The sequence below is a fragment of the Tamandua tetradactyla genome, chromosome 6, assembly GCF_023851605.1.
Source record: "Tamandua tetradactyla isolate mTamTet1 chromosome 6, mTamTet1.pri, whole genome shotgun sequence".
In the NCBI taxonomy this organism is placed as follows: Eukaryota; Metazoa; Chordata; class Mammalia; order Pilosa; family Myrmecophagidae; genus Tamandua; species Tamandua tetradactyla.
Window position 1 is genome coordinate 64,467,473 of NC_135332.1, and position 25,630 is coordinate 64,493,102.

Here is a 25,630-nt window from a genome sequence, read left to right on the forward strand (position 1 = left end):
TAAGAGGTCAATAAATAGTGGCTGATACCATCCTCCAGTGCCGGACAAGACTTCCCTCTCCTGTTTGGTGTGGTACCACAGGTCCTTATTTGGAATGAGATACATGCTTTCCTTTTTCTCTCCTCAATAACAGAGAACTTACATTCTCAGTAGTCCTGGGCAGCCTTTACTTTTTGGATGAAATGAACACCAGTAGAATTGATCATAATATTGACTCTTACAAAATTAGTTCTCCAGTTTAAATCCTTCACAAAATCAGAGCCTATTAGAGCTACTTATGTGGCTTCCAGAACCCATCCCCTTGCCTTCTCTTTTGTGTGAAATATTACTCTTTGCCCCAGGTGAACATGTCCCCTCCTGCAGCCTCAAAGATTCTCAAATTCTTGTCCGATTCTGCATAAAAGGCATCAGGGGCCTCTTATATCATTATTTTTATTCTGTATTTTAGTATGTATTATTAAAATATAAGGAAGCTTAAAAAAATGAACAAAATATCACATTGTACCTTAAAAAATTAATTCCTTATCACAATCAAATTTACTCTCGGTAGTCAAATTTTCCAATTGGGCTATATGTGGCTATGTATTTCTTTTTAGCAGCTTTGTTTGTACAAATCAGAATCCCAACAAGGTCCATTTGGTGCAATTGGTTGGTCTCTTTTAATCTATAGTTCCCTTCTTCCATTTCTTTTATAGTTTTACTTGCAATTTGTTTATTGAAAACACCTAGGTAGTTTGTTCAGTTGAATCCCCACGTCCCGTGTATTTATTGGTTGCACCTTGTCTCTCTGTTGCCTGTATTTATTATAAATGGGGAGTCACACCTAGAGGCGTGCGCAGACCCAAGTTAGATTGTTTGGCAGGAATTCCCAGTAGATGGTAGTGTGTACGCCTATCATTGTCTGGTTATCTATATTTTTGTGATGATAGCTGATATGAATTGTTAGGGATTCCTTTATTTATTAGTTGGAATACTTCCATCAAGATAAATTTCATTTGCTTTCTCTGTCTCCCTCTCCCCTCTGTCTCCCTCTCCCTATGGAAGGCCATCTGTAGTAACCCTTGTATATTCTAAGTGGGTCCAAGTGACTGAACAGGTCTGGGATGGGTCGGATTTGTTCTCACTGCTGTGATTTCCTGGCGGTGACAGCCACCACCAGGAAGGCATGCCACTTTTTAGTCACCAGTGTTGTCACAAAGTATGCAAAGCAATCAAAGGATGTGGTCTTTGAGACAAAATGATGACACTGGTAGGCCAAATCAATGTCCTCTCTACTATAATGACAAATTCTAGGAGATGCAAACCTTGGTATTGGGTACTGAAGAGGAAGCCCCTAGGTCTTCTATTCCTACGGGAGTCAAACTGGTTCACCTCCTGATCTTTTAGAATCAGATAAAGAAGGGAACTTGGCAATGATTTCTGGTAAGTTTTGTTCAATTTTGATAACACAGAGTTTCCAGGGCAGAAGGTGCTCGTTCCCAGGACAGGTCAATCAGATGGTTATTCTGACCTCTGAAGATAGGCTTATTCTGGGCAAGGAGTGAGACTACTGTTGTGCAGCTTTGAGGTCATGTTCCCTTAGCTAAGATAGCAGGACTCAGTGGCAAGTTTAGACTATGAGCCCGTGAAGGGACCAGACACTATTTTATTCTTTTTTATGTTCCCAATACTTTGCTCAGCTTTTGCATGGAGCAACAGCCCAACAAATATTCACTGAATTCCAGATATCCTTCTCTGATAGAACTAGAAGAGAGGACCCTGGCCCCCTTTCATTCCCACCCTATTCAACTTGAGACAAGGTTTTCTTGAACCTAATCTTTGTGATTCCCTCATGCAATATGGAAAGAAAGTTTGTCAGACACAACCCATTTTTCAAAGTAGTGTTAACCTAGGAATATCTTTCTTGCTGATCTAATCTCAAATTTAAACCAAAAGCAATCTTTCCCTCTTTGTGCCATATAATCAAATAATTGAACTCATCAAGCCATCTGCTTAGAGATTTTAACATGAGGTGTAAAACTCACCAATGAGCCGTCCCCATGGGCCGTCCCCATGGGACAAGGGAAAACAAATACAATGTAACTGCCCCAAATTGAAAACAATGCAAAGTTTATTGCATGTGACAAGCAGTCACATGGAAATTAAATATAATGGCCAGGAACCATGAAAATACACATTCTGCATATTTTCTGTCCTGTTCCAGAAAGGTATTGCTCACTCTTCACTCTCATGGACTACCATCTGGAAAGAAAAAAACATTTTTAGTTATGCCAAGATGACAGAGGCATCTCCTCCCACCCCTCTTCCTACAGTCGTCACAGAGTTGCTCATACGCAAGGATATCTTTTGGACCTCAAGGGAAGACATGATTGTGTGCATGGAGGAAGTCACCCCATCACCTGAGAAACTGGCCTTCCGGGGGAACAAACCCAATTCAGTAGGCAGCAGATTACCTACAGGCAGCCTGCTGAAGGCGCTTCTACAGCAGTCTCTCTGTTGCCAGCAGGGGGCGCTTGAAAGAGCCCAATGGAGCAAAGCTCATTCATTTCTTTTCTGGACGATGTTTGGTTTTTTATTGGTACCTACAGACCTGGTTTCTAGCCAGGTTCTGCCACCACTCAGCTAAGTGACTTTAAGCAAATTCCTTACTTTTCTGAGCCCGAGATTCCCCAGCTCTAAAGTAAAGGGTTTTCTAGGAATCCTTTTAACTCCAAACTCTCTAATCACTGTAGGTTCTTCCCAGGTCTCCCTGGATTCATTTCACTAGCCCCCATTTGTTGTTCTCCAACAAAGTGCCCAAGGAATGACTTACCCTGCTGGAGGTGAAGTCTCGGGTCTTAGCTCGAAGCTTGTTGACTTGCGATTCTGCAATATCAGCCCGTTCCTCAGCCTCCTCGAGCTCATGCTGAGCTTTTCGGAATTTGGTGAGATGAACGTTGGCTTGTTCATCCTACAACCAAACAGCCCATGCAGATGCAATGAACAGACAGCTCTTGTAGAGTGCACTGTGAGAAACGCGAAAGGCCACTGGTCTGAAACTGTAAATTCCTTTGACTTACAGCCTCCTCAGCCTGCCTCTTATAGGATTTCACTTTCACTTGCAGTTTGTCCACCAGATCCTGTAATCTCAGCACATTCTTCCTGTCCTCTTCACTCTAAAAATGATAAAACGAGAATGTCACTGGAGAGAAGGGGACACAGTTGGGAAGGGCCCAGCCGGTTTCTAGGGTTGGCTCTCCACATAGACTGTGGGAGACGCCCAGGGTAGTGCTTTCACTTTATGGATTTGCTTCCCACTTACCTGGTAAGTCAGCTCCTTGACCCTCCGCTCATATTTCCGCAGGCCCTTGACAGACTCTGTGTTCTTCTTCTGCTCCCCTTCAAGCTCAAATTCCAGCTCTCGGATCTGGGGGAATGGTTGGGAAATCAGTCTGGGGCTGTAGCAAAAGTGGGGGGAGGCTGGGAAGCTCCGTTTAGGCTGGAGTTCTCCCCGCAAGTACCCGTGTCTCCAGTTTCTGGATCTGCTTCTTCCCGCCCTTGAGGGCCAGCTGCTCAGCCTCGTCCAGGCGGTGCTGCAGGTCCTTCACCGTCTGCTCCAGGTTCTTCTTCATCCGCTCCAGGTGGGCGCTGGTGTCCTGCTCCTTCTTCAGCTCCTCAGCCATTATGGCCGCCTGAAAAGCAAATCGCACCCATTATAATGCAGACAAAGCTCAAGCACATAGGAGCTGTCCTACCTGGGTACCGCAGAAGACCAGAGATCAGGTGGAAGGAAAGAGACAACACATAGGACAGTGATTGAGCATCTCCTTTCACGACAGAGTATGAGGAGAGCTGCACCTGTTATAAGAAATAATGTAAGAAATGCACTCTTCAAGGACTGGATGGAAATGGTTCCTTCCCTTTCTTAAACTGGCCTCCTGGAACCTTCCTCCCACCCTAATGAAATGATTTTTTTCATCATCACCATTGAGTATAAAATATATGTTCTATAGAGAAACATATTGAAGACTTAGAGAAGTTTGAGTTGATACCCAGCATCGCAGGTTTGGGGAGAGTGAGATTAAGGGAAGCGTTCTTGAGCATTGAGGTGATCTGTGAATGTACAGGTGAGCAAAATTGAGCTGAGACGTGATGTTCTCCCACCAGGCAGCAGATGGTGCCATGGGGGCCATGGATGGCAGCTTTCTGGGACATAGCTAGGTGGGCTCTGGACATCTGATGGTCTCTCTTTGATATTTTGAAGAAGTCTTGCTTAGATATTTGGGGTGATATGTGAAAAGATAGAATGTACCCTTCAGCAGTCACAAGGAAAGAATCAGCATATAATCCCTTCCTACCTTTTTTTCCTGTGCTCCACTATTTCTCATGCCCAGCTTTTAAATGTGCAGGGGGGCACAAACTGAGATCGAGGGAAGTGGGGAGCTGCTTGGAGCAGAAGGCCACACCACGTGTGTCCTGGGGAGGCCCCACCGGTCTAATGGGAATTAGCTCAAGGTGGGAGGCAGGAAGTGGGCTTTAATGAAACATAGATCTTGGGGGAAGGAAAAGCCTTACATCTGTGATTGCCTTCTTGGCTTTCTCTTCAGCATTTCTGGCATCCCTGCTGGCATCTTCAACCTCGCTTTGCAGCTGTGTGAGGTCGGTCTCCAGCTTCTTCTTGGTATGGATGAGGCTGGTATTCTAGGACGAGAGAAGCGGGTGTTACCCTGGTGTATCTGAGGCCAGGGTCTCTCATCTCCTCCTCCCCCTTCCCTCACCTGGGTATGCAGCAGCTGCACTCGCTCATTGGAATCCAAAAGCTCTTGCTCGGCCAGTTTCCGGGCCCTCTCCGTCTGCTCCAGAGAGGCCCGCAGCTCCTCCACCTCGGCCTGCAGCAGGTTGGCTCTGCGCTCCACGATTGCCAGCTGCTCCTTCAGGTCCTCCTGGCCCCGGAGGGCATCGTCCAGGTGGAGCTGGGTGTCCTAGCCAGTGAGAAAAGGCAAATTCTACTTCAAGTTGGGGCGTTAGGACCCCAGGGCTAGTCTGCACCTTTGAGGTTGGAGAACAGAAGTTTTGCCATCGGGGGCTTTCACAAACCTTCAGCTGTCCCTGCACACTCCGGAGGTGCTTGAGGGTTTCCGCCGCCTGGCGGTTGGCGTGGCTTAGCTGGATCTCGATCTCGTTCAGGTCCCCCTCCATCTTCTTCTTGATCCTGATAGCTTCGTTCCTGCTCCGCACCTCTGCGTCCAGAGCACTCTGCATGGTCTCCACCGTCCTCTGGTAGTTCCTCTTCAGCTGCTCAATCTCCTCGTCTTTCTCCGCGATCTTTCTATCGATTTCTGACTTCACTTGGGTCAGTTCGAGCTGGATGCGGAGGATCTTGGCCTCTTCGTGCTCAAGAGCGGCCTTGGGAGAACAAAACCAAAACAGGAACAGGAGCAGCGACAGGTCAGAGCCTGCAACGCTACCCTCTGGGGGTGACCAGGTTTCCTTACGGTCACTCTGTGATACTCAACATTCTCTTTTAAAAAATATCCCTCATTTATCCTGAGTGGAGAAATAAAGTCTGTTTCATTGTTATACACCATAAATTATACCATAAAAATTGTAACATATTTAATTCAACCTATTTTTAGGAGCTTTAAAGCACTCTATAAATTATTTTAAAGTCATCTAAAATTTTTTGTAAAAATCACATTTTTAGACCTATTTTTAATGGAATGATTTTCTCCAAAGAATTCATGATAATTCACAGACATTATTTCATTCACCCTCTCAGTTTGTGCCGTTCGACAGGAAAGGGGTAGGTACTAGGCATTAAATAAAGACAGCGTAGGGCGCTAGCCTCCGGGTGGACTCCACCATCCATCTGTTCTCACTGCTGCCTCCCCAGGAATCCTGCTCACCTCGGCCTCCTCAAGGGCCAGCTGAATATCAGCCTTCTCCAGCTCAATCTGCTTTCTTGATTTCTCCAGTTCATGGATGGTTTTACCATTTTCGGCAATTTGTTCTGTGAGATCCGCGATCTCCTCTGCAAAGACAATTTTCGGTTGCATTGGAACAGCTCTTCACAGGTTTCCGGGCATGGTAAGCACCAACTAAATGCTGTCCAACCAGTTGCCTACAGTGCCGAGGACTCCTTTTTCCTAACGATAAGATACTATGTATGGGGAGATAGAAAGAGCCCCCCTCTGATGATGAATACTTTCTGCTCATGCACTAACGGGCATGCGTGTAGGGAATGAGTGAACCTGATGACAGGAATTGATCAGTGAGGTCGTGCCCACTCTAACACACTCAGATTGTGAAAGGAGGGAAGTTTCAGACTGTTTCACACTGCTTACGCTCTAAGTTCTTATTTTCTCGTTTCACAGTTTCAAGCTGGTCTAAGGCTTCCTCATAGGCATTTTTTAGTTTGAAGAGTTCAGTGCTCAGAGAGCGGGACTCCTTGAGAGACGCCTCCAGCTCTGCTTGGCTCTCCTCACACTTGGTCTTCCATTCGGCTAGCACCTGGAATTCAGGATAGAAGTGGGCCCCACTGATTAGCATTGCTCCCCCAGACTTTGTTTCCCCTGAGAGTGTTTGAAAGGGACCTCCATCCTCGTCCTATCTCCTTTTCTTTTACGGATGAGGAAAGTACAGCTCAGATAAGTCCAAGGACTTCCCCAAGGTCACAAGCTAGTGGTGGCAGAGTCAGGGCTGGGACTCAGGTTTCCTCTTTCCATGACTATTAGGCATTCCCCGCATCATGATGTTCAGCTGACATGGAGCTGACCCCACACCTTGTCAAAGTTCCTCTGCTTCTTGTCGAGAGCAGCAGCCAAGGAGTTGGCTCTTTCGACATCAACCATCAAGTCCTCCACCTCTCCTTGAAGCCTCTGCTTGGTCTTCTCCAAGGAAGCACATTTAGCATTCACTGCCTCAACCTGTTCCTCAGAATCTTGAAGACGCTGAGCAAGTTTTTTCCTTAAAGAATGTGAAAGAGAAGCAGATGCTATTTAAGTTTCACTACTCTTGAACATCACTATTCATCACTATTCACTAATCTATGTGATTCAAACACCCATTTGCTTTTACAAGCCCAGGGGAATTTTATGTGTGCCAGAAATCAGTGATTAGTAGCCTTCCTTGTCTCTACCAATGATCAAAGTTGTTTATCTTAATGAAATGTGCTAACGCCTGGTCCCTCTAATGGTCCATCACTGCAATAAATGAAAGATGAAATGAGGAAGCATCTAGTAGCAAAACAAATTCATTTCCAAGTAGTTGTAAAGTCAGTGACCTCTCCCGTGGGAATGTTTAAGGGTTTTAGGTCTACTAAAAGCAAATAGTATTGTATACTTGGCCTCCTCTAGCTCCTCTGTGCGCTGAATGGCATCTGTCTCGTATTTGTTCCTCCACTGAGCAACCTCGCTGTTGGCCTTGGACAGCGCCCTCTGCAGCTCAGCCTTGGATTCCTGCTCCTCCTCATACTGTTCCCGCAGCAGGTCGCAGTCATGGCGGGAGGACTGCAGGGCATGGGCCAGGGCATTCTTGGCCTGCGGAAGTCACAGGAGGCGAGCATTTAATTGATTAAAATGTTAGGGCCATGTTCATGATACAATTCAAGTCTGTTTCTGCTATCATCATCTACTGAATAAAGTTGCTTCTTTTTTTTTCTGATGTGAAATGTGAACATTGGGTTAAGGAAGCATTCCCTTAGATATCATACCTTGCTCTCTTCCTCTAACTGCCTCTTGAGCTCTTCTATTTGCTGGGTAAATGCTTGCTTACTCCTGGAAAGTTGGGATACTATGCTTTCCCTTTCTTCTAGTTGCCGACTTAGCTCACCTGTGTCCAGAAGGAAATATTTTACTCATTCATTCATTCATTAACCAAGTTCCTACTGGGTGTAGGGCATTGTGTTTTGAGCTTGGAAATCAGTAAATTATCAGGTATGGTTCTTTCCTAGGGCAAAAAGGATGTGTCCATGAAAAAGAAACTAAAAACACAACTTGATAAGATATTTTTGTAAACTACCAGAAGCTTGGAGTGACTTCTATCAATAAGGCCCATCAAGAATAATTGTAAATTAGAAATATTTTCTGGAAACACCTAATAACACCCATGTCCAATCTCCATGGGGCTGGAATTTCCATCTGTTGGTTAATTTGTCATTGAAGGAAATACTGCTTTCCCTAGGACTTTCTATCTCTAGTAATTTGAAGTTTGACTCGTAAGTGAATATAGCAAGTTCATACAGAAGTTAAAAGATAAAAAAGAAAAAAACTGAAGGTGGAGGGTTTTATGATTCCAGAGGTAAATCCCCAAGAATGATTGCAGAAGTGGCAGCTAAGCTTCTCTTCTCACGTGAAATGGTTGTGGCTGCTAGAAAAGGGTTGATTCACTTGTGATGATACACCAAAAGACCAGCTCTGGGTGGAGCCATATTTTCAAAGTGAAAGTCCCAAACAATGTTCCCCCACATTCTTATTGCCTACGAAGAACCTATAAAAAATGTTTGTTTTACCAATATTCATAGCAGCATTATTCACAACAGCCAAAGGTAGAATAACCCAAGTGTCCATCAACAAATTAATGGCTAAACAAAATATGGTATACACACACAATGGAATATTACGCAGCTTTAAGAACTAATGAAGTTCTGAGACATCTTGTAGTATGGAATAACCTTGAAAATGCTATGCTGAGTGAAGTAAGCAAAGCACATAAGGACAAATATTATAAGATGTCACTTATAGGAGATCCCTAGAGCTTACAGGGTGGTGGGGGGAGGGGAAAGGACAAGGAGAAGTTTTTGTTTCGTGGTAATAGAGTATTTGTAAATAAATACTAATTTTAAAAATTACAAACCAAGTCCACTTTATGGATCCATCCAGATTCCTGTGTTTAGAAAATATTTGTTCTTGATTAAATTAATTTATGATTCCAGAGGTAAATCCCCAAGGATGCAGATAATTAATATGCAGCAAGAAGCAGAAAGAAGGTGGGACTTTGTTTCTAGCTCTGATTCTGCCATTTAGATTCTGTTTGATGCAAGGTAATAATAATTTTGAATGCATCTGGCTGGACAGTATCTTAACTTTCTCTTTCTGGTCTCCTTCTCTCTCCTGTTTTGACTAAACTCTCAATTTCCTCTTCGTTCAGGATATTTTGAATAGACCTTTTCATGAGTTATGGATTTTTGGTGGGTTAATTCAATGATTTCTCTTTGAAAATATGCTTTCTTAGAAATTCACCCCAAAAGAAACACTGCCCTTCACTTTTGACCAGTTGCCCCCTTATGTGTGTCCGTGAGACTCTGCCCTTTCCCTTTTCCTGCGCATTGCTCACCAGCCTCAGTCTGAAGACGAGACTTCTGTGTCGTCAGGTCACTCAAGCTCCTCTGAATTTCCTCATTTTTGCTCCTGGACTCACTTAACTGATCCTCCAGAGTTCGGCATATTTTCTCCAGGTTTGCCTAAAGAATCCAGAAGGGGCAGAAAGCAAAGTCAGTATTCAGATTTGAGTACCTGGGTTTCTCTGCTAACAAAACCATCCGGTCCCCTGAAGCCCAAGCACCTTAGATTTCGACACACTCTCCACATTACTGGAGAGGTCATCGATCTCGAGTTTAAGCTCGCTCTTCTCCTTCTCCAGTTTCTGCTTGACCCTCTGCAGGTTGTCGATCTGCTCCCCCAGCTCAGCCACGCTGTCCGCGTGCTTCTTCCTCAACGTGGCCACCATGGCTTCATGCTGCAGCGTGGCCTCCTCCAGGTCCCGGCGCATTTTCTGGAACTCGGCCTCCCGCTTCTTGTTGAGCTCTATCTGGGTTGAGGTGACGCCTCCCGCCTCCTCCAGCCGCTCACTCAACTCCTCCAGTTCTCGGGCATAGTCACTACGCTGCTTCTCTGTCTTGGCACGGGTTGCCCTCTCTGCCTCAATCTCTTCTTCCAGCTCTTCAATCCGAGCCTGCAGAGGGCAGCCACACCCCACAGACAGTCAGTTCCCCAGAATGATTCTGAATGTCAAGAACAGGCTAGTTTCCATTCCTATTAGACAAGCCGGTTCTTGGTCTTCTCCCAGAGAAATGGGACTGTTGTCAATTTCCTTTATTATGACTTTACTCCCACCTCAACAGGGTCATTACTCCTGCAGTGACCAACCCAGAATATTCCCCATTAAACTAAATGTCGACCCAAAGTACTTTAACCCGGTATTCATTTTAAAATTATGGAAAAATAGTTCAACACTGCTGTGTCAACCCAGTAAGAAGGAAACCAATGAGATAGGCGAATAGTTTTGCCCATTTGCTCTAAGTCAATGGTTTACAATAGACAGCTTCCAGCTCATTATGAGCAACCCAACATTTTGAGCAAAATCTCCTAATGTCACTTACCTGTAGCTCTTTGATTTTCTTCTGAAACTGGAGGCCCAAAGTCTGTTCGTCTTCCACTTTGCTTTGCAGTTGACTATATTCAAAATCCTTCCTGTGAAGGAAAACGTAGAGTATGTGAACACAAAAATACCCAGTAACTTGGAAAATTGAAACCAACAGGTTCAGGACATACTTCTTGAGCCTCTCATCCAGCTGTTGCTTATCATTCTCTAGATCTAATATGGACTCTTGTGCAAGCTTCAGGTCTCCCTCAAGCTTCCTTTTGTTCCTTTCCAGGTCTACACGGAGTTTCTTTTCTTGTTCTAAGGAACTTTCCAGCTGAAAAAAGTGCCATTTCCTTTTGAGAATAAATTCCTTACACCAGGGGACACTGGGGGTTCTTCCAACTCTGAAGTTCTAGGACCCCCCCCCCCCAATTAGCATTGTTTACTCACATCATCAACTTGTTGTTCCAGTTTGCTCTTGATTTTGCTCAAAGAATTGACCTTGTCTTCTTCAGCTTGGAGGTCATCCAGGGTCTGCTGGTGGGCCTCTTGGAGGGCCTTCTTCTCCCTGGTTAACTTTGCAATGGTTTCATCCAACCCGGCGAGTTCCTCAGTAAGGTTTTTAACCTAAGAAGGAATTCATGGTTAGCTACAAGCAATTATGAGACCTGATAAAGTCAGGACAGTACTGACTACATCAAGCTAGAGAGACCCACAAACAGAGTACCTTGTTCTCTGTGGCATGTTTCTCCTTTTCAACCTTGGCCAGTGTCAGCTCAAGGTCATCTATATCTTTCTTGAGCTCTGAACATTCATCCTCCAGTTTCCTCTTCTTGGCTGTCAGCTCAGCATTGATCTCTTCCTCATCCTCAGCTCTCTCGGTCACCTCCTTGATTTTGGCTTCAAGCTGGAATTTGGCTTTAATCAGTTGGTCACATCTTTCTTCAGCATCCAACAGATTTTCACTTTCCTTTATAATAAAATTTAAAACAAGAATTATTTCCTTCAATGAGATAAGATTTATGATGTCACAGTATTTTTTTATATATATGAAGTTCCCTCTGAAGCATCCCAATGAAAAAACTCCCCATCAATAATCCTTTTTTCTAAATAACCAAATCTAGAAAGAAAGTCAAGATAGGATATAAACACATACAGCTTGTACTTGGAGCTGCAGGTCATTTTTCTCTTGTACCAGTGTCACCAGTTTTTCCTCTAGCTCCTTCCTTTTTGCCTCTGACTTGGCTAGTTCATCTTTGGTTTTCTGAAACTCTTCCTTTATGGTGGCCATCTCCTTCTCAGTCTCCGCACTCTTGAGGAGGGGCTTGATCTTAAAATATAGCTTCATCCAAGGCCAGTGCTTGACATTCATAAATGAGCGAATGTTGTATTGGATGCAAAAGATGGACTCCCTAAAAACAAAATGTGGGTTATTCCTAGAAGAGATGCACCCATCTCTGCCCAAAGAACTCATGTTTGAACAAAGACCCTGCTTAACCTTCTCTGCACCATCTTCTGGAATTCCACACGCATGAGGAACCCTCTGCACACAGCTTGCGTGCGGGTAATCAGCTTGGCCAGACGGTCATCCCGCATCTCTTCCAGGGTCCCCAGCAAGCCTGCCTTGAAGAATACCTTAGAGGGGAAAAGAGTGACATGAGTCAGTTTTCTCTAGACGTTGTATTAAGAAGAATGAAAGGATGGCATCTTTCAGAATGGATGCGTTACCTTGGTATGACCAAATTTGTACTGAGTGTGGTCAATGTCAATGGATGCCAACAACTTTTCACAAGCTTTCTTGCTGTCAATGAATTGCCCCTCAGGGATCGCACTGGCATTCAGCACTCGGTACCTGCCATTGTGGATACAGAACTAATCACAGACTGTGAGCAAACACATAAACCTTGAAGACTTTCCAGTTCAGGCCTGTCTTTCTAGGCAAGGAGACCAAAATCCAGAGAGGTAAAGAATCTTGCCCAAAGTCACACAGCTAGATAGTGGCCTAGAATCAAGGCCTTCTGAATCAGACAGACCCTTCTGCCGTGTTGCATGTAAGTTAAGCTCCTGAGAAAACAGGAAGAAACAAGTTATGTATACATGGCAGTCCATGACTGTTCTTTCAGAAAGGGTCTTTTCATACCGATCCTTCTCCCTCTCAAATGTCAACATTTGCATGTCTTTAAGAAACACTTAGGCAGGCCACGGTGGCTCAGCAGGCAAGAATGCTCACCTGCCATGCCAGAGGACCCGGGTTCGATTCCCAGTGCCTGCCCATGTTAAAAAAAAAAGAAAAAGAAACACTTAGAACATTTTCATTCCATACCTTTGTTTAAAGTCACCATAGAGGATCCTATTTGGGAATCCCTTCCTGCAGATGCGGATGCCTTCAAGGACACCGTTACACCGCAGCTGATGGAGGACAAGGCTATGTTCCATAGCCCCTGAGAATGGAAGCAAGAGAAATCAACTACACGCCCCACTTCTTAACACCAAGAACCTTCAAGAGAGCCAGCAGGTACCTTACCTGGGGTCTTGGTTTCATTGGGAATTATACAGCGCACAAAGTGAGGGTGAGTCGTTCTTAAGTTTGACATGAGCTTGTTCAGATTTTCCTAAAATAATAATTTTTAAAAGATAAAGTTTACTAGTTGGCCTGCTATGGGCCTTACATTTTCAAAGGGGGAGATAACTTGTAATGAAAAATAGGATATGTTTTTAATTCATTATGAATTTTGAAAAGTAATGAATTTATTTAACTCTTTTTTTTTAATCATCCTATGACGAGAGGCACAGTGAACCAGGGTCTAACAAAGTATAAAATACTTTCAAGGGTGCACAGGTAGTTCAGTGGTTAGAATTCCGCTTCCATGTGGGAGACTTGGGTTTGATTCCTGGACCATGCACCCCCCAAAATAATAATACTTTCAAAATCATCTCCATTACTGCCTGAAAATGTTGAGCTGTGTTCCAGTAGCCATGTTTCTTCATGATGGTTGTATGATGATAGAGCTCTCACAATGTGACTGTGTGATTGTGAAAACCTTGTGACTGATGCTCCTTTTATCTACCTTGTCAACAGACAAGTAGAACATATGGAATAAAAAGAAATAATAGAGGGAACAAATGTTAAAATAAATTTAGTTTGAAATGCTAGTGATCAATGAAAGGGAGGGGTAAGGGGTATGGTATGTATACTTTTTTATCTGTTTTCGTTTTATTTCTTTTTCTGAATAGATGCAAATGTTGCAAGAAATGATAATGATGATGAATATGAAACTATGTGATGATATTGTGAATTACTGATTATATATGTAGAATGGAATGATTAAAATAAGAATGCTTGCATTTTCTTTGTGTTTTTTGGTATTTAAAAAAATAAAATAAAAAGATTAAAAAAAAAATCATCTCCACTGGGAGCATGAGGTGAGTTTCGGGTCAGGAGCATATACTGAGAACCCACCTCCCAACCCAGCCAGCCAGCCTGCTGCAGTGCAAAATGATAATTAAATTCTGGTCCTAAATTTGTTCAGACCTCATTTATACATGATCATACTATCACTCAACCTCATGAAGTGGCAGTTACCAAATTAAGACATTACTCTTCTTACCCCTATTTTAGAATCTCTACATCACTCTTTTTGAGTGAGTAATTGAGATGATGCAACCCAATTACAAACAAACTTGTGGTGCTTTCCTTACCCTGAAAAGGGCAGAGACGGTTTGGAAGGAAGAACCCTTTTTCTTGGCGACTTTCTTCTTCCCACTGTCAGCTGAAAGAAATAAACGACAGCATGTGCTGTTAGCAGAGCCATAACGTTTTTGGGGGCCTATGGAACAAATGGAGAGAAACAGCACTAATACAAAGCATTCCCTGGAGCCTATTACCGTCTGCCGTGGCAAAGGTGGCATAGAGGTGTGCCAGGAGCCTGTTAGAGGACTTCTGGTACAGCCCGACCACAGTCTCGTTCAGGGGGTCCTTGTTCTTCTCCAGCCAGCCCGAGACACTGTAGTCCACGGTGCCGGCGTAGTGCACCAGCGAGAAGTGGGCCTCGGCCCTGCCTTTGACAACCTTGGGCTTCTGGAAGTTGCTGGACTTGCCCAAGTGCTGGTCATACAGCTTGTTCTTGAAGGAGGTATCTGTTGCCTTGGGGAACATGCACTCCTCTTCCAGGATGGAGAAGATGCCCATGGGCTGGATTGAAAAGCCAAATGCATAAGGGATAAGTATGAGCTGCAGTAACAAGAAGCAGAGTGTACGAGAAGAGGTTACAGAGTGGACAGGATAGGATACCTTCTCGATGAGCTCGATGCAGGCAGCCAGGTCCATCCCAAAGTCGATGAATGTCCACTCGATGCCTTCCTTCTTGTACTCCTCCTGCTCCAGCACGAACATGTGGTGGTTGAAAAACTGTTGCAGCTTCTCATTGGTGAAGTTGATGCACAGCTGCTCCAGGCTGTTATACTAACACCAAAATATAATGTTAATGTGACCAGTCAGATTTCTTTCAAAATCAAAGACCCATCAACATCCCTCCCCATTGTGTCAAGTTCTTGCCAACTTGCTTATGCATTTGGAGCCATGTTCTCTACAGGCTAGCTCAGCTCATCTCTCCTCCTTTGAGCCATCTCTGAATTTCCACCTAGAAGGTGTTCCTTCCTCTCCTGAATTCCCATGATCTGGGAATTCCTGTGCATCAGCCATGTTATACCTTATTGTAGTCACTCTTCTATGTACCTTATATCTTTCTAACTTTCATCTACTAGATCACAGTCTCATCTTTTTATTCCCTTCCATGTCTTGTAGCTGCTGGATACCAAATATCTGCTTTGATCAGACTATATGCTTCCAATACAGAACCAATGGAATATTTATGTAGAAATATTGTGTGATTAGCTTATTATCAAATTTTCCATATACCTTTTCTAGCTCTCTCTAAATCAGAATTTCTTTTTTAAAAAATCCCCTGACAATGTCCTTTAAAATTCCACTTGACAAAAACCTTGTGTCTGATGCTCCTTTTATCTACCTTGTCAACAAAGGAGTAGAACATATGGAATAAAAATAAATAATAGGGGGAACAAATGCTAAAATAAATTTAGTTTGAAATGCTAGTGATCAATTAGAAAGCGAGGGGTAAGGGGTATGGTAGGTATAATCTTTTTTTTTTTTCTTTCTTGTGTTCGTTTTATTTCTTTTCCTATTGTCTTTTTATTTCTTTTTCTGAATTAATGCAAATGTTCTAAGAAATGATGAATACGCAACTAAGTGATGATATTGTGAATTACTGATTATGTATGTTGATGTTTTAGTTGATTTCTTAATTTTTTAATTAATAAATTAAAAAAAAATTCCACTTGACAGAGTCATTTCCTCTCTTAAAACAATACAAACCCTCCAGGCAGGGTACTTCTCTTCTACCTAATCCATTTTCTATCCAGTTTTCCTACAATATGAGATGCTAGGACATGTGGCCAACTTGACATCTTCCTGATAGGGTCATAGACCCCAATCCTCCCAGCCATGTACAAACTTGACTATAAAACAAACCTCAAAGATTTCAAACCCTGCAATGTCCAAAACCCCAATGAAGTGTTGTCTTGGAAGCTTCGTATCCAATTGCTGGTTGATGCGAGTGACCATCCACAAGAACAGCTTTTCATAAACAGACTTGGAGAGGGCATTCACAGCATGGTGAACCTGTTGGAGGAAAGCTCAACTGATCAGCCCAAAGTCAGGGTCCTGTCTCCTTTCCCGGCCAGGAGCAGTCCTTACCTGATCCACGGTTTGACCTTTGGTGACATACTCGTTCCCAACTTTTACTCGGGGGAAGCACAAAGCTTTCAGGAGGTCGGATGAGTTCAGGCCCATGAGATAAGCTGTTTTGTCAGCCACTGGGGAAAAAAAAAAGGAAAGAAAGATAATTATAAAGGGAAACCCTCAATGCTTGGTGAAGTAGGAGAACCACTTTGAAAATCAGCCAGATGTTTCAAGGCAGGGCTATGATTGCTTCGGTGTATTTTACATTCCATATCTCTAAACTGCTTATGTGTGGCTTAGTGGAAGCCCAGTCACTCAGAGCATAAGATAAATTTTATGAAAAGCAGGATTGGGCTCCAGAGAGCCCTGGTCACTTCTCATTACATCTGAAACAGGAACGTTCTAGCAATTCTGCAAATTTGGGTAAATCCTGGAGAGGTTCACTTTTTCCAAGCAGAAGTTAGGCTTATCACTTTAAAAAGAGGCACCAAATGACATCACTTGAACAACCACCTGGCTTTGGCTTATTGCAGTGACTTTTTTTTTTTTTTTTTTTTTTACCTTCCGTGCCGTCCGGCTCTGCCTGCTCCTCCCGCTGCTTCTGCTTGAACTTCATGTTGCCATAGTGCATCACGGCGCCCGTCAGCTTGTAGAGCCCAGATTTCTCTTCCGGGGTGAAGCCCAATATGTCAATGGCACTCTGGCATCAGAAGAGCATAAAGTCGATAGGGTGACCCAGGTGACGGGTGGAGAGCACCCCACCTCTTTCTCTGGCTTCTACTTACATCTGTAGCCAGCAGCTCCTCAGCATCGTCAATGCTGGCCACCAGGATTTCACCCTGGCTGATGAATGGGTAGTCGTAAGGGTTGGTTGTAATAAGCAGCAGCTCTGAAATGACACAGTTTGAGAGGGGTTAAACAATGCAAAGAAAGTGTCCACTTAGTGGATTTTGAGCTCCTACACCCCAGGCTGGGGCTTTTACTGCTGGATCCCACGTTGAATTTAGAGTTAGAACTCTCTTTTAGGCAGTGTGAAGGTACAGCCTGAGATACTCAGGTTGGGGCTGAATATAAAGTCCAGGGAACCCTTGCAACCCTCCCATGCAATGAGCTTAAGACCTTGAAGGTGGTGTGAGAGTAGTTCAGTGGTAGAATTTTCCCATGTCATGCGGGAGACCCGGATTTGATTTCCAATCTGTGCACCACCCACCACTCCCCCCCCACAAAAAATATTCAACAAATGGTGCTGCAGTAACAGGATAGTCACATGGAAAAAGAATGAAATGTGACCGCCACCATACAGCATACCAAAAGAAGAAGAACCCTAGAGAGAACATTCGAATTCTCTTGCTTTGTGTGTGAATGTGCATGTCCATGTAGGCTGGAGTGAAAACTGAGTTTGGACAGGATATGAGACCACGGGGAGGAAGCATAGCTTGTTGGGTAGCATCATAGCCTTTTCCGAAAACTGTTGAAAACCTGGAGCCATTGCTATTTCCAGGCTAGAGACTACAAGGCTGAGCAAACACAGCCCAGGTGACGGCGTACACGCAGGCACCTATGATGGGTGGGACGCGGGCAGCATAGTATTCACAGGCAAGCTGGACTTACCATCTAATTTTGCACTGCCTCACAGCATTTGGCAACAGGATGTTTTCTATGCCAGAACACGAGGGGGCGCAAAAGGACAATTGAAAGCTCAGCTGTTGAGAAGGTTTTTATAAACCAACGCTGACTTCAGCAGTCATATAATCTTGTTGCTGTCCATTGATTAAGCATTTTTCTAAAAATTGGCTTGTCATTGTCAACAGAGCCACATTCTATTTCTAAAATAAGCCTCCTCAGTGGCTTCCGAGTAACCCATGTGCAGGTAGGTACAACTCTCCTCTGTCCTGTGATCTAAGGGCCAATTCATTTACCTATGAGCTCAGGCTTCTTGTTGGAAAGAATCTGGTAGAAGATGTGGTAGCTTCTTTCAGCCTTCAGCTGGAAGGTCACCCTTGATTTTTCCAGCAGATCTATGAATACAAACACAGGACTGTTTTCCAAACTGTTTCTGAGACATCACCTGTCCCCAGAAATGTACTTACAAGTTTCAATATCTGCAGAAGCCAGCTTCCCAGTGGTACCAAAATGGATTCGGATGAACTTGCCCTGTGGGAGGAGAAAGAGACCACAATCTGCCACGGCTCCAAATTGTTCTCTCTGGTCTCCAAAGTCATCTGAGTAGGAGCCTTGTTTTCCCTATACCTTGAAAATAAACTCCTTCTCTGCATCCTTCCTCTTTGGCGTTTCTCCTTTTTGTTCCATCCCCTTTACTCCAACCCCACCCTCACCCCACCCTCAAACACACACATCCAGCAGTAAAGCAATGAGAGTGATTTTTTTTTTTTAAGATAGAAATCGAACTATATCACTCCTCTGCTTACAGAACCCTTCAGTAGCTCCCCGTTGTACTTGAGATTAAAATGCACACTCCTGGGGGCACTGTTTTCTTTCATGACCCGGTCTCTTTCACCTCTTCCACCTCATCTCAAGTGACTCACCCCCTGGCCACCTCACTTCAGCCAGAAGATCCCCAAAGGTCCCTTTGACCTCACCAGGCTCTGCCTGCCTCAGGCGATATGCCCCACTCCCACCACCACCCCCCACCCCCACCCCCCCCGCCTTTCCCTCTGTTCCTTCTTCTCCCTGGTCTTTCCATGCCTGGCTCCTTTTTCCGCTGCAGATCCACATGGCAGCCCCCGAGAGAGGTCCTCCCTGCCAACCCAGGTTAGAGGAGACCCCGTCCCAGTTACTTCCCATCACGAATCCTTTTTACTGGGGCTTCTCACAGATTCATCACCATATGGAATGACCTTGTGTACTGACTTGCTTCCCTCCTTCATTGTCTGTAGATGCCCCACAAGGTCTGCAAACTCTGCGAGGGCAGAAACCTTGCAGACCACCAAGGAAACTCCGTCTTAACTGAACCCAGACTCACAAAGCGGGAGGAGTTGTCGTTCCTCACGGTTTTGGCATTCCCGAAGGCCTCCAGCAGTGGGTTGGCGCTGATGATCTGATCCTCCAGAGTTCCCTAATGCAAGACATCAAGGGAGGAAGACAAAAACTTTTTTAAGCGATGGAATGACAGTAGTGAATGAATGTCACCAGTTCTCCCCTTTTCCACCTGCCCTTGCTGTCTGCCAGGCTCTCCTTCTCCAATTTCAGGATTAGTCAAATCAGCAGCACGCTTTACCCAAAGCCCTTTTGCTATATTTTGTTATATTTGGCCATAGTTGGGTGCTCTGACATTTAAAATCCTTTGAAGGCAGTGATTCCTTGATTCTTTAGTTAGGGGTTCATCTGCTCTTGCAATACATTCATTTCAAAAGGCAAGTACAGGTGCACAACTTTCTCAGGTCGGTATGTGTGATTCTGCCACAAAAGCAAACCATCCCAGCTGGCCCCAAATTGACCTTCCTTCATCAAGCCTTGCAGCTCCATTTTTCAGGAAATCACAGGAGCTGGTCCTGTAAGATCAAACACATACTGAGTTGTGTAAGATGACTGTCCTTAAATCCTGGACTGCTCTCCTTTCCTTGAAGAGTTTTAATCCTCTCTGATATCCAGAGTGTGGCCTCCCCCTGCCTCCTCATTCTTAAGTGAAGGGGAAAGTGAGACATGGAAGCCGAGCAAGTCGTTCTCCTCCTCCCATCTCCCATACCTTCATCTTAGAGTCCTTCTTCTTGGCGAGGTCTCCAGTAGCTGCAATTGTTGCAAAGTACTGGATGACCCGCTTGGTGTTCACAGTCTTTCCTGCCCCGGATTCTCCGCTGTCAGAATGATGATCAAAACAGAGAGAAAAAAAGAAACATGTCTGGCTAGTATGAACAGGTACCCCAGGATGGCAGCTCCGTGTTATGCTCTTGGGAGCCCCCGGGGGTGACATGCAGGCCACACAGAGACCTGGACGAACTATGAGCCACATCAGACACACACCTGCCAACATGAGAGACAGCCTGAGAGGCAGAGGGCCTGGGAAGCGTCATCACGCCGCCTGTTTAATTGACCCAAGGATGGAGAAGTCCAGCTTTTGGGGGCCTCATACACAAGTACTTTCCCACCCCCAAATCTGTCTTTTCATCATAGACTGCTCTGATAACTTTCTAATTAACAGACTGGAACGAGTGGCCCCTTTGCCTTCTGCACTGGAGACAAAGGACCACAGCTATGAACCCACCTCACCCTGCGATACTTACGTGATCAGAATGGACTGGTTTTCACGGTCTGCCAAAGAGAAGACAGTTGATGGTCAGATTTAAAAAAAAAAAAAAAGAGAGAGTTTCCTGTTTCTACCCCATTTCTCATGCTGTCCGAGTTAAATTGCACAATTCCTCTCCCCTTTAATTTCATTTTTTCAGTGATAGATGAGGACCCGAAGAGCCTCCTTTTGAGAAGGAGACAGACAGGGTCTCACCAACCAGTGGCACCCAATGGTATTGAACTGAACCTCACGAAATGCCTGTCTTTGTCTCTGACCCGCAGCAGTGCACATTGCATGGGGCTCAACCAATACTCATGTTAAATCCAACCTCCTCACCCGCGACCTGCCATGCCTTAGGGAGCTAGACTTTTCCTGCCTCTTCTGCCACCTCTTCTCCTCCTCTTCCCAGCACTGGAGGGCACAGGCCCAAGCCCGGATGGCAAATCTCCTGAGCCCCAGCCTAGCACCCACCCCACTGCACCATTCTTCCTCCTGGAAAACGTACCCGTGAGCATGAACTGATAGGCGTTGTCAGAGATGGAGAAGATGTGGGGCGGGGCCTCCTGGCGCTTTTTGCCTCGGTAGCCCTCCACCACCTCGGGGTTGTATACCGGCAGCCACTTGTAGGGGTTGACGGTGACGCAGAAGAGGCCCGAGTAGGTCTGTAGGAGTAAATGGGAATGATGGTGATGGTTGTAATTTTGTGCACAGCTGTGTAGGTATAGATAAAACTTTTGATTTTATCATCTCATTTTCCTGTCTCCTTTTTTGGGGGGTGGGTACCAGATGTGTTCTGAAATTCAGAACTTTTATTTATTTATAAGATGCGAAATAAAGTGAATATAGAATTGAGTGTGAAAACTACCAGCAAAATCCTGATTTAAGTCTGTCTAACCCCAACCCCGTGAATTTCAAACCAAGGATTGTCACATCATGGGCAGTCCAAATCCATGTTCCCTCCCCCCATTCTCATTTTTCTTTCTGATAGCCTTGCCAAGGGGGGATCCGTTTATAGACCAGACAACTGAAACTCAAATTCAGGAGTCGCCAGACCTCACACTGCTACTAAGTCGCAGTGCCAAGACCCAGTTTTGGCTCCATCTTTTACTCTCTCCCCACTTTTCCTCCTTCCCACCTTCTTTCCAACCCCTCTTCTGTCTACTGCATTTATCTCTCGCTTTCTTGTCTTCTTTCTCTTCCCCCTTTCCATTTTATTTTCTCTTCTTCATTTTTTCTTTTTTTTTTTCCAACAACTTAGTCAAACCTGAACCTTTCCCAGCCCCACCGTCCACACGAGCATTTGCTGTCCCTCAGCCAAGCACCCCAGAGACAGACCCCCACAAGGGTGGGCACTGACGTAGATCATCCAGGAGATGTAGCGGTCCTTCAGGTTGTACAGCACGGCCGGCTCGTTCAGGTGGGTCAGCATGGCCATGTCCTCGATCCTGTCGAACTTGGGGGGGTTCATCGCGTACACATCCTCGGGTTTGACCACCAGGGTCTGAAAGGGAGAAGGGCGGTGCTTGACTCATGGGCTCTGTGCATTTCGCCCGCTGCCGAAGGCTTACACCCGGTCGAGGCTTTCCCCCACGCAGGGAAAAGGGTCAAGAGAAAATGCCCTGTCCACAGCGAGGAAAGATACGGTGTTTGGGCATCCTGCCGTGGTGGGGATAGAATGTCATTTGTTTCGGTAACGTGAGACCTTTTTTCCCTCTGCCACGGGCCTGAGGTCGAGGGGAAAGAGAAAAGGGGATCCCTGTGGGAAGATGAGGGGCAGGCTGGCAGGGCCGGGGGCCGGTGGGCACCTGTCAGCTTAGCAGTGCTGGCTGCTGAGAAATCCGGTTGCAGCAGCTGACGGACTCTTTCCTGTCTACTCAGAGAAAACGACAGGGCTATTGGTGTGGCGGAAACAGGGGCAGAAGAGAAAGAGGGAGGTGGTATTGGACCACCGGCTTAGCCAACATTCTGAGCTCTCTCAGAGCAGCTGCCCAGCCCCTCCCTTCCTCCCCCTCCCCATATGTGCTTAGGAAAGAGCATGGGGGGGGGGGCCCACCCCACCTCCACCCGGCTGCTGGGTTGTAAAAGGTACAGTGAGGCAGGGCTGTGGCTTCAAGCATTGGCAAATGCTTTCCCAATTTCCTCAAGAGATAAAACTCCTTGCCCCAATACCTTCAGGCTTCTCAGGGCCAGAGGAGCCCGTGGCACTGGGGTTGTGGGATTGTCTTCCTCTCCCCTGCCCTGCCCTCACCTCCTGCATCTGGGATTTCCTCTGAAGATCATTGCTTTTCCCTGTCTGATCTCAGGCAGGATGGGTAGGAAACAACCTTTTCCCTGCCTTCAAGCAGGAATTCTCTTAAATCACCTCCATACAATCAGCCCTTCTTGGGACTGGTCTTGAGGGTCTTTTATTGCCATTTATTATGTCTAGCTTCCATCTTCTTGTAAGCCCGTCTTAGTTCCTATATCTGAAATATATACAAAACCACCCTCTGGGAGCTTCAGTGCTTAGTAGTATCAAAGGGCAGTCCTTCATACCTTCTCCTTAAAACCCAAACCAAAGATACAATTTCCTTTGCCCTTCTCTCTCTGATTTTCTTTTTCCTTTCCTAGTCAGTTTCTGACTTTCCTTGGAACATTTCCAGACTCTGCTTGGCTTGATTCCAGAAAGAAGTGAAGTCTAGAGTTGCTCCCAGAGCTCCCACAATGGCTGGGCCAGAGTGTAGTGGGGAGGCATCTCCAGATTCAACGCTCATCTCCTTCCTGCAATTTCACGTTGAGCTTGTGGTCCACTAGGGTCCCTTATGCACTTTCCTTACTTCCTCACTTGGATGGCTATTGCTAGAAGAATTATGGGGGAAACTTTGGACACCAAAGGAGAGTGTTCTAAGGGAGCTCCTCCTGGTGCTGAACTCCCAACTCCAGCCCCTTGGGTTGAATGGAGCTATTCCCCTCTGACCTAGACCAACGTGATCATTGTCAAAAGCCTTGGTCAGCTACAACCAGATTCTTTTCCCACCCTGTGACTTAAGGCCAGCATTCATTCGACTTTCTCCGAGAAGGCTAAGGCAGTGACATGATGTGAGGCATTCTGGGTCAGGGTTGGGGCGGATGCATTTACAAGGCAACCCAGGAGGAGCTGGAGAAGATGCAAAGACGGTGAGTGAGCCTTACCCTGTTGTCTTCGGTCTCCACCGTGACCTTCCCATCCTGGGAACTTTTGATTTTTCCCTTGGCATACTCTTCCTTTGAGTCAACCACAAAGCAGTAGGTCTTGGCGTCAAAGGGCTGGTTCTGAGCCTCAATTCTCTCCTTCTCCGACTTGCGGAGAAAGGGAGCGGCTATACCGAACACTTCCATTTCAGTGTCGCTGCTCATGGTGCCAGCTGAAAGGCAACCGCACTGGGTGAGCCCAGCTGCCCCGCTGAGTCAGGCTCAAGGCTGCTCCAGACCTCTGCCAGCATCATCTGCTGCCACCCTCATGGCGGAGCCCCGGGACCAAGGCTGCCCTGGTCCCTAGTGGAGCTTCCCCTGGGGATTTAAGGATTGAGAAAATAAAATCGGCTCCTACTTATGGAATGATGACTCTGTGCAAAGGATACAGAGACTATTTAATCCAAGCTCAATGAAGCTTAAAGATAGAGTGCCACTCTCTGGCTCTCATTTTTCTTTTCTGTAAATCTCAGGTGTTTCTGAGTGAAGATATAAAAAGAAATACTATTTAAAAATTAATAAGCACCATTCTTCAAAGAAAGTTAAGGAATTCATGAACCATTTTGAACCAAAGTGGCTACCTCCTCCCAGAAGGAAACCAGCTTTTTGCTTCCTTCAGTTGCTAAGAATAGAAGCTAGCATCTGATGTCATGCATCTGCTTGGAAAGTTCCAGAAGCAGGAGCTCCTGTCTGCTCCTCTCCCGACTAATCTTTCTGTCTAAAAGCTCTAGTTCTTCTGGCTCTACTTAAAGCCATTGAGTAGGCGTGAAGGTGTGAGGACCTGGTAACCTTGGATCCAACAGCTAAGGGCAAAGCCAGAATTCTTACCTGAGCGTCACACCCAAAGGAGGAGAGCAGAAGACAACAGCACCCTGGCACTATCAGATCTGCAGTAAACACATGAAAAGAAAATTCAGGGACACCTGAGATCATTCGGTTCAGTTTTGAATCTGAACCGTTAATAAGGTTCAGATTCAAGTTAATAAGGTTAAAGGACTGATCATTTGTGAAAATCCTCACCCCTGAGGCCAATTGGAGGAGCTCATGGGACATGACCCACAGGTAGGCCAGGAAGGCAGTAAAAAGCCCCCAAATGCCCCCCAAATCTGTCTTCTCTTTGCCCACCATGACACCTTCTTCAGTTACTACCTGGCTTGCAATGTCTTCCATTTAGGACTGGGCAGCAAGGACAGGGTCCTTCTCAGTAAGCGTGTGCTACCAGACCGGAGACAGGTCTCCTCGTCTTCTGTAAACATGGAGTGACCTCCGAAATTGGCTAATTCACACCTGGTGCCTTGGGTAGGGCAAGAATCGCCTTGAAAGGATGAGACCCCTCAGCAGGCCAGAAAGCCTGCGACAGTGAGGGCAGGTGAAGGAAGGATACTGAGCCCCCCTGGCCAATGTCAGTGTCCCTTGGCTTGCCGAGGGAGAGCAGCAGGCTGTGGTGGGTAGGCAGAGGTCAGAGGCGCGGCCAAGAGGAAACCCAAAGAGGAGGAAGAGGGGGAGGGCAGTGGGGGCTGGGGGGTGGGGAGAGGAAGGACAGCCTGAGGGACAGATATCTTGCTCCAGGTGACTTATTGGGGGCAAATGGTGTGTGGGCATTTTAGGCCTAGGAAGATCTGTCTCTGCATCTAAGTCTACGAAAACCCCTCAGAAGGAGACAGGAGAAGCCACCTTACCAGGGCCAGGTCAGGCCCGAGTGCCTGTCACTCCAGGCCATAGAGACAAAGCCATGTAAGAGGAGCACAGGGACTTACCTCCGCCTCCGGGGTGGGGGGAGAGCTACAAAGGAGCTGGGTCTCACCCGGGGCTTTTATAGGCCATCGCTAAACCCCCGCGCTCATTCCTTCTCTATATTTGGAAAGAGAATGCCCGACACCACAAGCTGAGGACCAGCTCCCTCCTCACGTTTTTTTTAAATTGTCGTTGCCAAGGGAAAGGTATATATAGAAATGAGCGGGATCCATAACCATTTTTCCAGCTGAAGAAAGTTGGGAGTTTGAGATGCCATTCTCTGCACTTGGGGATGATGGGGTGGGGCTCCTTAGCTGGAGAGAGCCTGCCTGCCTCCACTC

General features: G+C 45.7%; 1 protein-coding gene and 1 long non-coding RNA gene across 7 annotated transcripts; one reads left to right on the forward strand and one right to left on the reverse strand.

Moving 5' to 3' along the window:
* Window positions 1-556: 556 nt before the first annotated feature.
* On the forward strand, window positions 557-21,112 carry LOC143688254 (uncharacterized). Of its 6 annotated transcripts, none has more exons than XR_013177904.1 (3): window positions 557-1,422; window positions 12,716-12,911; window positions 18,997-21,112. It is a non-coding gene; the product is annotated as an uncharacterized LOC143688254 (long non-coding RNA). The 6 variants fall into 6 exon arrangements; XR_013177909.1 differs by having other exon boundaries at window positions 12,716-12,856; XR_013177905.1 differs by lacking the exon at window positions 18,997-21,112 and adding an exon at window positions 18,116-18,332.
* On the reverse strand, window positions 2,093-25,406 carry LOC143688253 (myosin-3). The gene is made up of 41 exons (XM_077165991.1): window positions 25,313-25,406; window positions 24,384-24,442; window positions 23,517-23,728; window positions 21,703-21,846; window positions 20,851-21,007; window positions 20,341-20,368; window positions 19,806-19,914; window positions 19,083-19,175; window positions 18,190-18,253; window positions 18,019-18,117; window positions 16,885-16,988; window positions 16,661-16,799; window positions 16,115-16,233; window positions 15,890-16,039; window positions 14,633-14,803; window positions 14,227-14,533; window positions 14,041-14,111; window positions 12,866-12,953; window positions 12,665-12,782; window positions 12,070-12,193; window positions 11,840-11,976; window positions 11,498-11,753; window positions 11,069-11,311; window positions 10,792-10,968; window positions 10,530-10,675; window positions 10,358-10,448; window positions 9,541-9,930; window positions 9,313-9,439; window positions 7,691-7,809; window positions 7,321-7,517; window positions 6,762-6,945; window positions 6,324-6,489; window positions 5,886-6,010; window positions 5,077-5,385; window positions 4,758-4,961; window positions 4,555-4,680; window positions 3,501-3,671; window positions 3,302-3,406; window positions 3,060-3,155; window positions 2,813-2,950; window positions 2,093-2,241 (listed from the first exon to the last, which is right to left on the reverse strand). The coding sequence occupies exons 3-41, from the start codon at window positions 23,718-23,720 to the stop codon at window positions 2,215-2,217; spliced, it is 5,823 nt and encodes a 1,940-aa protein (XP_077022106.1). The 5' UTR covers window positions 23,721-23,728; window positions 24,384-24,442; window positions 25,313-25,406; the 3' UTR covers window positions 2,093-2,214.
* Window positions 25,407-25,630: the final 224 nt, after the last annotated feature.